The sequence below is a fragment of the Chrysemys picta genome, chromosome 18 (genome assembly GCF_011386835.1).
Source record: "Chrysemys picta bellii isolate R12L10 chromosome 18, ASM1138683v2, whole genome shotgun sequence".
Taxonomy (NCBI): domain Eukaryota; kingdom Metazoa; phylum Chordata; order Testudines; family Emydidae; genus Chrysemys; species Chrysemys picta.
In genome coordinates, this window is record NC_088808.1 from 20,760,463 (window position 1) to 20,775,126 (window position 14,664).

Genomic DNA, 14,664 nt, shown 5'->3' on the forward strand with positions numbered 1-14,664 from the left:
CTTTCCACTCAGTCTTGCAAAGTGCTGAGCACCTCCCAAGAAGCGCTGGGCGCCCTCCACTACTGCTGTAGGAGATGACAACACTTTCCAGGGGAGTTTTGATAAATAGCCATGGATGCCCTGAAATCATAGTACAGGCCCAAATGGATTCTGGACAATACGGCAAGACCCTATGTCCAGAAAAATCCTGGGGTTTTTAATTGTTTGTTACCCATTTAATTACCCATTATAGTTAAATGAAGGAATGAGTTGAATACTCCAAATATACAGTAAGATCTGAATGAAGTGATCACCAAGAAGTACAGGAGTACTTCTGGCACCTTAGCGACTAACACATTTATTTGAGCATAAGCTTTCATGGGCTACAGCCCACTTCATCAGATGCGTAGAATGGAACATACAGAAAGAAGATGTATATACATACAGAGAACATGAAAAGGTGGGAGTTGCCATACCAACTCTAAGAGGCTAATTAATTAAGCTGAGCAATTATCAGCAGGAGAAAAAAACCTTTTGTAGTGATGATCAAGATGGCCCATTTCAGACAAAAAGGTGTGAGGATACTTAGCCTGGGGACATAGATTCAATGTGTGTGATGACCCAGCCACTCCCAGTTCTGATACAGACACTGATGGTGTACTTTTACTGTCTTGATAATATCCCATTCAGCACTGCTGCAGAACTCTCTCCTTCTCCCCACAACAGGTTTAGTGATGATTTACCTCTAAATAAACGTCTAGTAAAATCCTATTAGAAAATCTGGGAGCAATTTAAGGCATGGACTTGCCTACTGGACAGTAGTGATACCATCTGGAATACAAACTCCCATGTTTCAGTGTGTAAGCCAGCTGGTAACTGCCTGGGTTTTAGCAATAAACTTCCCCTATGGATAAATTGTCCCATAATTGTCCATAAAGGGATTTCTTGTACCTTCCTCTATAGCATCTGGTACAAGTACTGGAAACAGGCTATTGGATTAGATGAACCAATGGTCTCATCTAGTATAACAATTATGTTCTTGTGATAAAACCGTATGTTTTCTGTCAGATATAACCGTAGCTGCATGTTATTAATGTCTTGTGGTACAGTGCTGAGATGGGACAAAGGCCCTGATCACACAAACTTCTTTGTGTTGCTTATGTAGTAGTCTTCAGTGAAATGTATCCCTGTCTTTGCAGTGTATTGTCAGAATTTTGCCCCAAGCTTTAAGGAAAGCGAGATGAATGTTATTGCAGCCGATATGTGCACCAATGCCCGACGAGTCCGCAAGCGCTGGCTTCCGAAGATTAAGTCCATGTTGCCAGAAGGGATGGAGATGTACCGCACGGTCATGGGCTCCACAACAAACAGTGTCCCCCTGGATCCGGAATTCCAACCCAGCACCGCTCAAGTCTTTGAGCAGCGAATCTATGCAGAAAGGAGGAGTGATTCGGGAACTATAGTCGCTTTGAGAACTAACACAGTAAATGTCGATCTAAGCAATGGATCCAACCAATCGTTTGAACAGAGTGAGGATGCCGAAGGGGCTGGCTCTGTTATACAGGAGGCAGCTGGAACAGATGCCGTGGCGTCAGATACCCAAAGCACTCCACAACCTTTCGAACAAGGGGCTGGCTCCACTAGCCGGCCAGAAACTCCAGTGAGAAGACAAGATGGTACTTATGGAGGGACTTTATAAAAGAGAGAAAACATTTTGTGACCTATAAGGGATCCGTAATACTAAAGCTGCTTGCATGCATTACTAATACAAAAAAAAATGTGATCAAGCCACTTACCTACTGAACTGCTACTGTTGCCTGAAAAAAATGTGATTTTTATTCTGCTTGTATTTAAAATTTATGAAGGAAATAATTGCATTCGTTACACTGTAAATGACTAGGTCTATGGCGACCTACTGAAAACAAATATTGGGCTCCTTTTTGATATTCCTGAGATTAGCCTATAAGATTGTAGCTTTTTTTTTTTTTTTTTTAAAGAAGGGGAGGAAAAAAGCTTGACACTCCCCGCTGCTGCGCCGCATCATCACCACCCCATGCATTATTCAGCTCCGAAGTAAAGCCATCATTAACTTCTTCCTCTAGAGAAAGTTTTACCGTCACTTAACAGGAAAGAAAGCTGTGTGAAGGTAGAAGTCATGTGACTTAGTCATTTTTGTCTGTACGATTGGCTCTAACAAGGCAGGGTGGGGTGGGGAATTGCTAAAAAAAACTTCTGCTGTTAAATGATCAGAGAACAGATCCTTAACATTGGTGTTACTAAGTGTGAGGCTGTAACCAAGGTCAGAGGGCTCTTCAGTGTCTGTCCGCTGATTTGTTGTTGTTTTTAGTTGCTATAGGATAGGGGTGGCCACACCTTTTATTTTATATTTGTATGAGTCGGGAGGACTGCGTGGTAATTGCAGACTGAGACCCTGGGTGTGATATTCTCCTGCAGTATGACTCCTGTCTGACTCTCCGGGAGCTACTCCTTCTTTCCCCCCCTTGCCAGCACGTGGTGTAGCTTTATACCACTGACCTTCTTGATTTGATCAGCTTCTACAACCTCACCTCCTCCTGCCACCTCTTTTACCTTGTGGCAGTGACGAGAGCAAACAGTCACTCGACTGGCCCACGTGCTGGGCAACCCCTTGGCCACCTCTTTACTAGGCTGATACTCCTTAATATTTAATTTCAGTCCAATCGCTGAGACAGGTTGTAGTAGTTTCAGAGAGAAACTGGACTGCAGAAATGGGAAAACAGAGCTAGATATAGATAGGTATGTTGTTTTTTTTCCTTTAAAAAGGTATAGACAAAGGTTGTAGGGGAATGATACTTGGAAGTAAGTGTAGCAGGCAGATGGAGTGAGCCTCAGTGAGAATTCAGCTATACCTGGTAATGGTTTGAATGAACTTCGTTTCCAGTGGTGTGTTTGTTACATGGCTTGGAGTGAGGGAGCGGTCTGATTTAACTTGTAGGCATGCACTAATAATAGCTATCCACTGCTTGGAATGCACCATTGATCACACCCTTCCTCGCATTGAGGTGCACAGGATAGGGTAGAAGAAGATTAAGATTCCCCACCCACCCATCACCCCTTTTAAAATTTAACTGGGCCCTGCAGGAGACAAAAGTCCTAGCTTTCAGGAACTAGTTTTCCCCAAGCCACACAGCAGAATGTAGTTGTCAGCTTGCGAGGATGCATTCAGCCCCTCCAAACGCAGTATTACTGGCAACTGGAACAGAAAGCCACCTCACTCTTTTTACTCTAAACAGAAAACTTTGCTCCAAAGAGACCATACTTGCTTGAAATAGCAACTCTTCCTCCAAAGATGCCTGGCAAAGTCAGACTGGCCTGGGTTGAAACACTCGGTTTCCTTGACAGCTGCCGCAGTCTGTAAGCTCCTGAAGAGGCCTATAGCCTGCCCTGTGTTTTTAACATGTAAAGTATATTAAATACAAAGGGAAAAATCTGCTTTGTTTTCATGATTTTTGGTTCTGTCCTTCCATGAAGTACTTTTTCCTTCTACTCTCTCACTCCAAATACCTCTTCATGGAAAGAGAATCCTGGGGAAATATTTGATCACTCATAAAAAGAAATTCTTTCGATGCCCTTCTGGGTACATTTTATGGCACTTTGCCTTCTTGGCCCTGTGTCTAACAGGACACTTCGGCATGCATTATTATGCAATAACACACACTGTGTTACATCTGACTGTTAGAAGCCTGTGCTAAGTGAAGGGGCAGCTGGTATGTATACAGGTATATGCGCAAGTCGTAATGGAAGTTTGTCCTCCAGAGCTATGTGCTCTCTCTATGTTGACTTCTTCTGAGTGCTTTCATTTTTGAAACCGAAGGTCAGACTAGATGAGAAAATCCCCAAAGTGACAGTAAACCTTTCCGAAAAGTAACGACATCCCCAGAACTTCTGAAAACATACAGAGTGCAAAGCATGGCACGCAGTTCCCGGATTGCGCTTCTCATTACCGTGCTTCTTACGTGAGTTCCATTATTAAGTTTGTACTACTTGCAGAGGCGAGAGAGGATTGCAAGGTTACCTGGATGGGAGTCAGGGAGGCTGTGAGTATGTGCTGAGGGCCAGCATGGAGACAGTGGTGTATGTAGAAAAGGGAAATACCAGGTGCTCATCGGCATGAAGCTGGTGCTTGATAATGCCAAGTTTGGAATGCTTTTAAGATTCGGGGGGAGGGGGAGTGATATGAAAGCCAAATACGGCTTGTTTTTGTTGTTTTCATTTGTTTTTACTGTGACTAAAATGCCTGCTTTAAAGTTATTTACAATTCCTTGTAAAAACAAAGTTTGAAACTATGAACAAGTGCTAAGTGCACAAATAGTCATCTGCGAAGGCTATTGATGGCTATTTAGAGTTGGTTTTGGTAACTGAATTCACAGACAGCGCTTTGCTCAGGGGTTTACTCCCCTCTCTATGTAAAAGTGGGGAAAGGGGGTGACCCAGCGTTTGGCCATTTTTTTCTTCAATACTTGAAGCTGTGTTTGCATCTTACTAGCAAAGTTCTCCAACACTTAAGGTGTTCCAACCTCCTTCTCGATTTGCCCTGAATAAAATACACAGCGGGGTCTATTCTACCTTACATCTTGTGTAGCTCTAAATTTTGTATGATTTGAATCTGGCTCTCTTGAGATGTAACTGAGCTGGTATTCTGCCCTCCCCAGTCACATGGATTGGTGCCCTTAAGACCTATGCAAAGTTGTGTGGCTGAGTGGGTATTGTTTGTGTGTATTAAAGAGTAGGGCATTTGTGGATCATATTTTCACTTTGCCCACCTCTGCAAATGAAAATTTTCCTCTTGCTATGTTTGAAATGCCCATTCTCTCCTACATGCGGTGCCCAGAGCTCGCCCCATGCTCTGTTTGCATGGTTTATCCAAGTGGCTGGCAGAATATCACACAGAGTATGCACCTTCTGAGCTGCATAGTAGATTGGTGCTTATGTGCCACTTGTCAAGATATGGCCCTAGGAACAAATCTTATTAGGGACCATAGAACTAGACTTGCCTGGGGCTGCTCTTTTCAGGGAATTGACTGGTCCAGTTCTTTAGCCATTTCACTGTCACCCCAGATAAATGCTGGGAATCTGCCTCGAATAGACTGACTCAAACCTCATGGTAGCACGTCCCATATGAAATGAGGCTTGGTGGGGCAGCAGTGTTCGCAGTGAGCCTCCGTTCTCACTGCAAATCCTTCAGCTACTTGGCAGAGTTCATTACAAGTCAGCAACTTTCCTAAGTCTGAGATTAAATGAGCTGGGAAATAGAGATACAAGATTTAAGTCTCTGCTTTACATACCTGCCCCGAGGAGTTCAGTCCTATCATCAGAATGACAGTTTAAGTACTGACTGTCCCTTTATGTATTTTTTCAAAATGATACTAAAAATCCCACCCCCTTTTGTGTGGCACTTTTAGTGTTTGGTAAATTTACTGAACCCTCCAACTGAGATTCACAGTTGGCTAAAGCTTCTCTGGACCAACCTAACTGCAAAATAAATGCACCTAATGCCCTGAATGGGGAGACCCTAGACTGAGTTAGCAGCAGAAGTACTTGAATGATATAGAATGGCTTAGGACAGAGAATCTGAAGAGAGTCAAGTTGCACAGTGAAAAAATATATATTTTTATATCTAGCACAACTTCCTGTAATTTCTTTTATTTTTTATTTTTATTATTTTTTTTTTAAATTAGAAAGGCAAACTTTTAAAATGTGAAGGGTGGAGGTTTTTTTCCTTGTCTAGTAGATGAGGGCAAGCATTTTGCACTAATGTTTCCTGTGTGTGGAGGATTAATGATATGTTTGAAAATGTATATGGATGATGATTGTATTCTTTGGGGGAGAAATAATCCCTTTAAAATACTGAATGTAAAGTGATAACAGAGCAGTCCATTGATTGTATGGGGCTTTCCTGAGTGCCTTAGAATTTTTTGATCATTTTTTCCCAGGAAAACAGATTAAGAAAATCAGATCATAACCAAATCCTCCCTCCTCTTTGTTTACGACACCCTTTTAAATCATAGAATTTGGGGCTGCTTTATAATGTGAATATGAAACTGCATTCATCTAGATCCGGTAGTACAAATCGAAGCATCAGTATTTATGGTATGTCTGCACCTTTATTCATATGCTTGACTATTAGCAATATTACATGTATATTATATATCTAAAGTTATATCAAGCACCTTTTGAAAAAACTGAATGGCATTTAAGCTTACAAGTTATATGCAGTTGCCATATGGTGTAGAACCCGGACTCTCTCCTCCTCGCTAGCTCAAATTAAAGAACAATGTCCTGATTACAGTTGCTGTGTAGAAGGGTAGCATGACCTTCTACTGTATCTCTATCCATCCTGTGTTAATACTGTGCGATTCCAGTTTTAGCTAAGATTCGTAACGAAAATGTTACCAACATATGATGGGGTTTCACGAACTGATAGGCAGTCACACCGTGCACCTTCTTACTGCAGGGTTGAATCAATGCCAAGCCTTCAATTTATTGGAGGTTGCCCAGTCTTTCTGGACCTGATCTCCTCACATATGCCGGTGTAAATCACTAAGGTCAATGGAGTTACACTGGTGGAAGTCCAATGAAATTGAGAAGAAAATCAGGCCCACTGTGTTTTCCTAAGAATGCTGCTCTTTACCTCCTGGAGGAGAGGGGGGGACTAGGTGACTAGGAAAAACTCGTGAAGAAATTCACCTTAGAGTCTCAAAAACCGAAAAATGGGTCCATTTTGCCATGTGTTGTGGACTGTTTGCTTTGACACTTCCTTAGCGAGTGTAATCTTTTTGCAGTCTGTTCATACTGAAGACTCTCCTAAGGGGGCTAGAATTATTGCTGTCTAAATTCCCAATGGATTCACGCTCAATTGCATACACTTTAATATTTCTCTTTCCTCTTATTCATTCTCTTGCATAGTGCAGTGCTTTAATATGGAAAGAGAAACAAAGGGTTAAGCTCATCTTATTACAGTCTTTTTTTAACAGCGACACAAAACTGGAATTGTTCCCTATTTAACACATGTTTAAAGGACCATAGCATTCTAGGCATGGTATTCTGCAAAGGACTGATGCATTTCCTCAGTCATTTTACTGCTAAGGTTTTGTTCAGATTGCTTATTTTTATGGAAATATCTTGCTGCAAGTGGAGAAGGGTGTATGGCCCATTAACCAACTGAAAACTTATAGACAACCCCTGTTTGCTTCTACTGGCAGTAAATTCTAAACAGAAAATTGAGAGTTCATAGCTGTCTTGGGCTTCAACTACTGTTTCAAAGTGTTCCTGCTGTATAAATTCGTCATTATGTCAACAAGCAAGCTCCAGACATGATTATTACCATGCCCAAGTTATTCAGGGCTTGCTATGAGATGGTTATAAAAATGAGGGTTTAAAAAAAAAGTAAATATAAAAAAATGTTGAAGTCTAAAGCACTCAAATTGGAAAACCTTCAAGTGTTCTGATCAGTTTCTTCCATTCTAAGCATTTTGCACAGGATTGTGATTTTTATGTCAAAATAAAAGCCAAAACTTGCAATACTATTTTTAGCAGACAAAAAACAAAACAAAAAAAAACCTAAGTATAAATGTATAAATATTTTTGACTTGAACATTTGGATGGCACTTGATTCAAATAGAACATTAATCCTTTGGACAGAATGTTTGGAAAAAAGACTTAAAGTACAAGGTTGTTTTTAAAGAGTCTGTATAGGGTATTAAGTAGTACTGTAATTCATGACTGTTAAAAAAAAAAAAAAAAAAAAAAAAAAAAAACCTTGCTGTGCTGTAAGAAAAATTTCACAGTACCACTGAGTTATGTTTCTCAGCTGTCTCAGCCACGAAAGACGCTAGCTTTTTTAAATTGTGCATTATTCACTAGTATTTATGTGCTGTTACTCCGTAGAGTTAAGACTGTTATTTTGTAGCCATGGCTGACACAATATATCAATAACTAAAAAAATAAATAAACCCCAAGAGTTCGGAGTGTGCTCATAGCTGTTTTCATATGATGAGAAATCCATTAAAAAAAAGAACCAGATGTGATCATTAATTGTAAAATTCACATTTACAAAATAATAAAGTAAATTAAATTAAAAGCTCTTGTGTGCCTAATTTTCCCCGCCCCTTTTGGAATGTGGACACCGAGGACGGTTCGTAATCATGAGTGGGTAGCTTGGCGGTAGAGAGATGAGAAGTCTCTGGTGACTGGACGAGGCTGCACGATGGTCTTTTGTGAATTTTGGTTTTGAAAAAAATGACTTAGATCTTGCGCTGAGAGGCGGGGGGGTGGTTTTAGAGCTAATTAAGTACAAACAAACATAGGGGAAGAGCAGCAAAATGACTGCTGGTTTTCTATGCCTGGGTATAAGTGTCTGATGCAAATCCATTGAAGTCAATGGAAAGATTCCCATTGACTTTGTATCCATCCCATAAAACCTGCAGTAAGAAAAACAGTTCTACAGTCTAACCTCTGCCCAGTTCTTGTAATATGCCTAATACTCGTCTAAATGGTCCATTCTTAGAATTAAAACAAAACAAAACTGTATGTCACTTTCACAAAGGCAATGACAGCTAATGGCATGAAGTTACAAAAATCCCAAATGTATACAATCTAGCATTGCTGTGGGTCCACAGGAATTTTATAGAGTTGTACATTTGAGTGGGTGTCTGAGACCTGCTTTGCATTATGCAGGCCTATGTGGATGGGTGTATGTAGGCTTGTTTAACTGTTTGTTTGCCAACAGGCAACTGGCCAACAAGAAGGGTGTCAGAAGTTTCGAGTAGAGATGCCTAACGTTGCTCCGTAAAGGCCTGCGACAGTGGTGTATAGTGTTGACTGTGTGTTTTACTTTTTAAAATGGACATTACGATATCGAATTCAGCACAGCTGGTATGTAAATAGGTTCTATTGGTATAGTAGTAATAGAAAAAAACATGTGCAGAAAAGTTCCATAAAGAGTATTTATTACATGAATACTCTGAAATCCTAGCTAGACATTTCCAAAAGTAGCATGGTGTGAATCACATTTCTGGATACACTCCTGTGTTGTTAGTATTTATTATTTGTATTGTACAGTCTGGGAGCCCCAGTCATGTAGCAGGACCCCATTGTGCTCAGCGCTGTACACACTCCATTTAAAAGGGCAGTTCATGCCCCAAAGTGATTATAAAGTATAGGACCAGATACAACAAATGGACACATGCAGGTGGGGGCGGGGGAGAGTACAAGAAAACAAGGAGAAAATATAGGTCTGCACAATCGAGCGTGCACGCAAACAGTCTACATGTCACGTTTGAAGTGGGCAACACAGCAAAGGGGGGAGTTTTAAGGTGCGATTTGAAGGTGAATGTCGAGGTAGCTTTCCCGAAGTTTACGAGGAGCTCCTCCCGAACATGAGGGGCATCGTGGGAGAAAGCACAAGGGAGCTTGTTTGTAACAAGTGGGCGATGGAGGCTAGGATTGTGGGCTGCTCTGCATTCCCAGTCAGTTTATATGGAGAGATTATCAATAAAGGGTCAATCTTTCCTTGCATACGCACAAAGGAGTCAGACAATTCAGGTGCTTTTGCTTCATAGAGCCTCTGCGGCTTGTTTTTGTACTGCACAGACAGGTAAACGGATAACGTTAGCTGACCGCAAACCGGGCCCAGATCTTTCACCACTTCAGCAGCAGCTGAAGCTTCCATTGCCCCGTGGGGTACAGAGCTCACAAATGTCTAGAGCAGTGTACGCACACCCTGCTTCCTCGTACCAGTAAGTTGAACTCCATTGCACTTGTCCGACGTGTTGCTGGCTCTATCACAGATTTGTCTCCTCTCTCGTTCCAATGGCAAATTCAGATGAATATGCACATTGCATACCGTATCTGCCATTCCTTGTCCTGGAACGCTAATGAGGTATTAGAATAACGTATTAATGGTACCATCCATCTTCATTTGCCAAAGAATGAGCCAAAAGAAATCCCCAGCGTACACAGAACTGAGAGTGTGCACAATGAAGTCCCCCAACCAACCCAAAATGAATAAATTAAATTAAGGACATTAATATAATCTAAAAAATCAAAAAGAGACGTGCTACAGGCTTTGATATTGCTATTGGCTTTCCATGGAAGGTACCCAGATACCATGGTGATGGGCAGTAGTATAAAACTAAGATCAATGGATCGGAGATAGCAATATGGGAAAACTGAACAAAACAAATTAAAGCTTTTCCCCCATACCGCTGAGCTTACGTTGAAAGCAAAAAAGGTTTCATTTATTAAGGTCCTGAGCAGGTAGTAGCACTCCAGGAGGGTCTCTTATCCATAAGGACCCAAGATTTGGCATTGGATATGAGTAACAGAGCCTGGCAAAAGTTAGAAGGGGGTGTGTCTGGGCATGTGGCTGGGCTTATGGAGAGAGTCAAAGATAGAAAATAACCAGCTGGGACTGTGATCATGGGAGTCAATAGTGCTGGAGACATAGTGCTGTTTGGCAAGGAGGGGGGCGGAACTGGAGGAGGAGAGAACAAATTTGTCTTGGAGGAAGTCTGCATGGTCCTGGGGCTTTTAGACATTGACTAAAGCTGCCTCCAGCTGTATGAGAAGACGGTAAATCCCATCTCAGGAGCTGCATTCCACAGGGGCATGCACGATCTGCCTCCTAGAACACACACTTCCGTCTGGTTTCTTTCGGGACAGTGTGTAGCTTGGTAAGATCATCTTTACTCCCGTCTGCTTTCAAAACCTGTTAGGGAAGGGGGGGCAGAGCCTGCCAGGCACCTCCCATTCTGGATGAAACTCCCTTTTGCACAGAGCCCCAATATAAGGTATATGCACCACATCAGCCCTCACTTACATGGGTGAATTTCACCCACAGTGCACATAACAAGAACACAAGAGAGATCGTTTTCCTAGTCTGTCGCTTTGACCATGTCACCCCCTCTTTGAATCCCTCCACTGGCTCCCCCTTCTATGGCTCACGATCAAGCTGTTGATACTCTCCTCCGATCTCTTCTGAAAGTGAATGGGTTCCACCTTCAATCCCCATAGAAGAGGGTATTTTCCAGTGAATCAAATGTGCTAGTGAGATGTTCCATTCCGCCTCTGAAAGTGAAGCATTAATGCTGTGTAACCTGTCAGCTGCCTCCCTTTGCCCACCATAGCAAACCCAAATTCTATGTCTTACCCAACCAGCATCCAGGACAGACCTGATGATGGGCAGTTTACTACCCAACTCACATTGGAGCAAATCTTATTGGTCCTGAAATGGCAGAGCCTTTGCAGGGTGCATCTCGCATCATACCGCCGGCCTGTTTGGGAGTGATGTACTGTCCGGTGGGAGGTGCCTGAAAGGGTTGCCATAGAGATGCATAGCTGTGAGGAGGGGCTTGGAAGGAGACGGAGAGCCATATCATTGGGCAGTCGAACAGCTTAGACCAACACCACGGAGGGCAGCTGACAAATTCTGTCTCCTGGGGAAGAGTTTTCAGGACATTCTGGGGTCTTGCTAACTTCATGTTGCTCCCTGTGTCCTGCTCTCTGCTGCTTTCCCTAGATTTCTTTCCAGCGCTACTGGAGAAAAAGTTAGTATCTTTCCTTATAGCTGCTCTCTGCCTCCCTCCCGAATCTGCCACTGATTCAGTGTGTGCCTCAGTTTACCCATCTGTAAGTGATGCTTCCTTTTCAAACAGGGTGTTTGAGGTTTGTTTCTAAAGTACCTCTGATGGAAAGGGGTAGAAATGCAATATCGCTATAATTCACAACAGAAAGAGTGGCTTCTGGGTAACACATCCTTCCCGAATTTGGTCAGTCTCTTTGCTGTCTTCTCCTGGAGTTGTTTGCCATGATTATCTGCACCACAAATGCCTTCTCTGTGGCACCACAATGCAGCGTTGATTACAATATTGAACTTTAAATTGTACCACTGCTAGTAACTGCTGAGATTTTGTATTTTCCAGGGGGGGCTTTTAGGATCCAGTATGTACATGTGCTCGCCTCCGGGAAATAGGTTTATAGATTCATTTACAGGAGTTACAAAGGTGAGTGTACTACATGGTGGGAACCGATAAATGTGTCGTGTTTGGTGGTTTTATATAGATTCCAGCCATGAAAAACATCATAACAAAAATTAGCATTTGTCAGGTCAATGTTCCTGCAGACTTGGTTTTACTGAAGATTATTTCGAGCTGCCCTCCACATCACCATCTTTTTTTTTTATTTGCTGCAGCAGTTTCTATGGAAATAACTTAAGCATCAGAATCTTTTCTTGTTTAAAAAAAATGGAAGTCACAACCCCGCAAACCCGCTCTCTGGTTCTTTGTCAGATTCAAGTGCTGAGGTTAAAAAAGCTGCAGCATCAGCCAAAAAAATGTGGCTTCTTTGCTTCACTGAGCACTTCATGCAGATTCATAAAGGAAAATAGGCAACATTTTCCAAAAATCCAGGCACCTCAATTACTTTTGTTGGGGCAGGAGCAGCTTTTGGAGTCCCTGGATACATGTGCAGGGGAGGCTCTTACAGGATCAGCTACACGAGGTGGAGAACACAACAGAGTCAAATTCAGAAAATCTGGAAACAGAGGGTTCCCTCCTAGGTCCTTGCCTTGAATTTTGGCCCAGGTTGGTAGTGTTAGAAAGCCTTTACTGGCCGATAGCTCAGTTTTCCCTGTGTGAAATGAATTTGCTGAGTCTCAATCCAGTTGCCCAGTGCGTGTACCTGAGGGGGTACATCAACTCATCTAAATATTTGCCTAGTTTTACAACAGGCTACATAAAAAGCACTAGCAAAGTCAGTACAAACTAAAATTTCATACAAGGACTTGTTTATATTGCTCCATACACTGAAATGTAAGTACAATATTTATATTCTGATCTATTTATTTTATAATTATATGGTAAAAATGAGAGTCAGCCATTTGTCAGTAACAGTGCACTGTGACACTTTTGTATTTTTATATCTGGTTTTGTAAGGAAGTCGCTCTTAAGTGAGGTGAAACTTGGGGGTACGCAAGACAAATTGGACTCCTGAAAAGGGTACAGTCGTCTGGACAGGTTGAGAACCACTGGCCTAGTGTATAGGTAGTAACAATCACCCATTCATATCATGCCAGATTAAAATGCAGCAGGCTGTAGCAATTGTTTATTAGCAATGGGTGGCACAATGGAAATTCCTGCTATCGATTGCACCTATCAATGCAACTCCGGCCCTCTCGTAGTGCCTTGGGCATGGGGCCCAGATGCTGACACAAAGGATGTTCTTGCTGTGAAAGATTAGGAGTTGGGAGATCTAGGATATGTCTCCAGCTTTGCCATGGCCCATGTGTTTTCCTTAGGGTTTTCTACAGCACCTAGCTCCATGCTTCAGTTTCCCCATCTGTAAAATGGGGATAATAATAATCTGCTTCATGGATGTGGGTGCAACTTAACTCTTTAATCCTAGAGTCAGAGACTTTAAGGCCAGAAGGGGCCACCAGATCATCTAGTATATCACTGGCCACCAATCCCACCCAATGCGCTAATGCTTGTAGAGCTCTCAGTGAACCTTACAGGTAGGGTGACCAGATGTCCCGATTTTATAGGGACAGTCCCAATTTTTGGGTCTTTCTTATATAGGCTCCTATTTCCCTCATCCCCCCCCCCACCCTGTCTCTTCCCAATTTTTCACACTTGCTGTCTGGTCACCCTACTTGCAGGAGGGTAAAGCATCACAGGGCTGCTTGGGGGATACAGGAGGAGAATGTGTGAGGGTTTCACACTGTTACTAGAAAAATGTTCTCCCGTTGACAGGGAATCAACCCAATTGGTCTGCGGCAGATCCCGTTAAGAAAACCACTAAGCACTATTTAGCACTGCTCATTGCCCATCAGTGGTAGATGTAGTCAGCATTTACAGTTCTACTGCTACAGTAACAGCATGGGGAAGTGCTTCCTTGGCAAGGCATTCTGGTCACCTCCCTGGGCTCTGGGACTGGCCCACCTGAGGATGCACTAAGTGCAAGGTTTGCTCAGGTGCCTGGCTGTTAGGGTTACCATATTTAAAAAATAAAAATAAAAAAAGAGGACACTCCACGGGCCCTAGCCCCACCCCTTTCCCAACCCCAGCCCTGCCCCAACTCCGCCCCTTCCCCAAAGTCCCCGCCCTAACTCCCCCTCCTCTCTCCCAGCCACGCGAAAAGGGCTGCCCGAGCGCTACCGGCTTTACGGTTTGCCGGGCAGCCTCCAGACCCTGTGCCCCTGGCCGGCGCTTCCCCAGCACAGCTGGAGCCCGGGAGGGGAAGCGCCCAGCCGGGGGCGCAAGGTCTGGAGGCTGCCCGGCAAACCATGAAGCCGGTAGCGCTCGGGCTTCGGGCAGCCCCTATGCCTCCGGACCCTGCGCCCCCAGCTGGGCACTTCTCCTCCCCGGCTCCAGCTGCTCTGCTCCTCCCCGGACTCAGACTTCGGCTCTGTTTAAGAGCCAAGCTGCCCAAGCCAGCGCTACCGACTTCAGGCAGCCCCCATCCCTCCGGACCCTGCGCCGCCGGAGCAGAGCAGCTGGAGCCGGGGAGGAGAGGTGCCCGGCTGGGGTCCGGAGGCAAGGGGGGCTGCCGGTAGCGCTGGCTCGGGCAGCTTGGCTCTTAAACAGAGCCGAAGTCTGAGAGGGGAGGAGCAGAGCAGCCGCGGTAGGGGAAGTGCCTGGAAGGTATTTT

The 14,664-nt window shown here is 43.5% G+C and overlaps 1 protein-coding gene across 5 annotated transcripts in view; it reads left to right on the forward strand.

Moving 5' to 3' along the window:
- Window positions 1-8,098, forward strand: part of NACC2 (NACC family member 2) — a 126,981-nt gene extending 118,883 nt beyond the window's left edge. For all 5 annotated transcript variants that reach the window (XM_008169469.4, XM_005299477.3, XM_005299481.4 and 2 more), the window contains exon 6: window positions 1,179-8,098. In XM_008169469.4, coding sequence (XP_008167691.1) covers window positions 1,179-1,678 — 500 coding nt within the window. In that variant the 3' untranslated portion in view covers window positions 1,679-8,098. The remainder of the gene's footprint in view (window positions 1-1,178) is intronic.
- The last annotated feature ends 6,566 nt before the right edge of the window (window positions 8,099-14,664 follow it).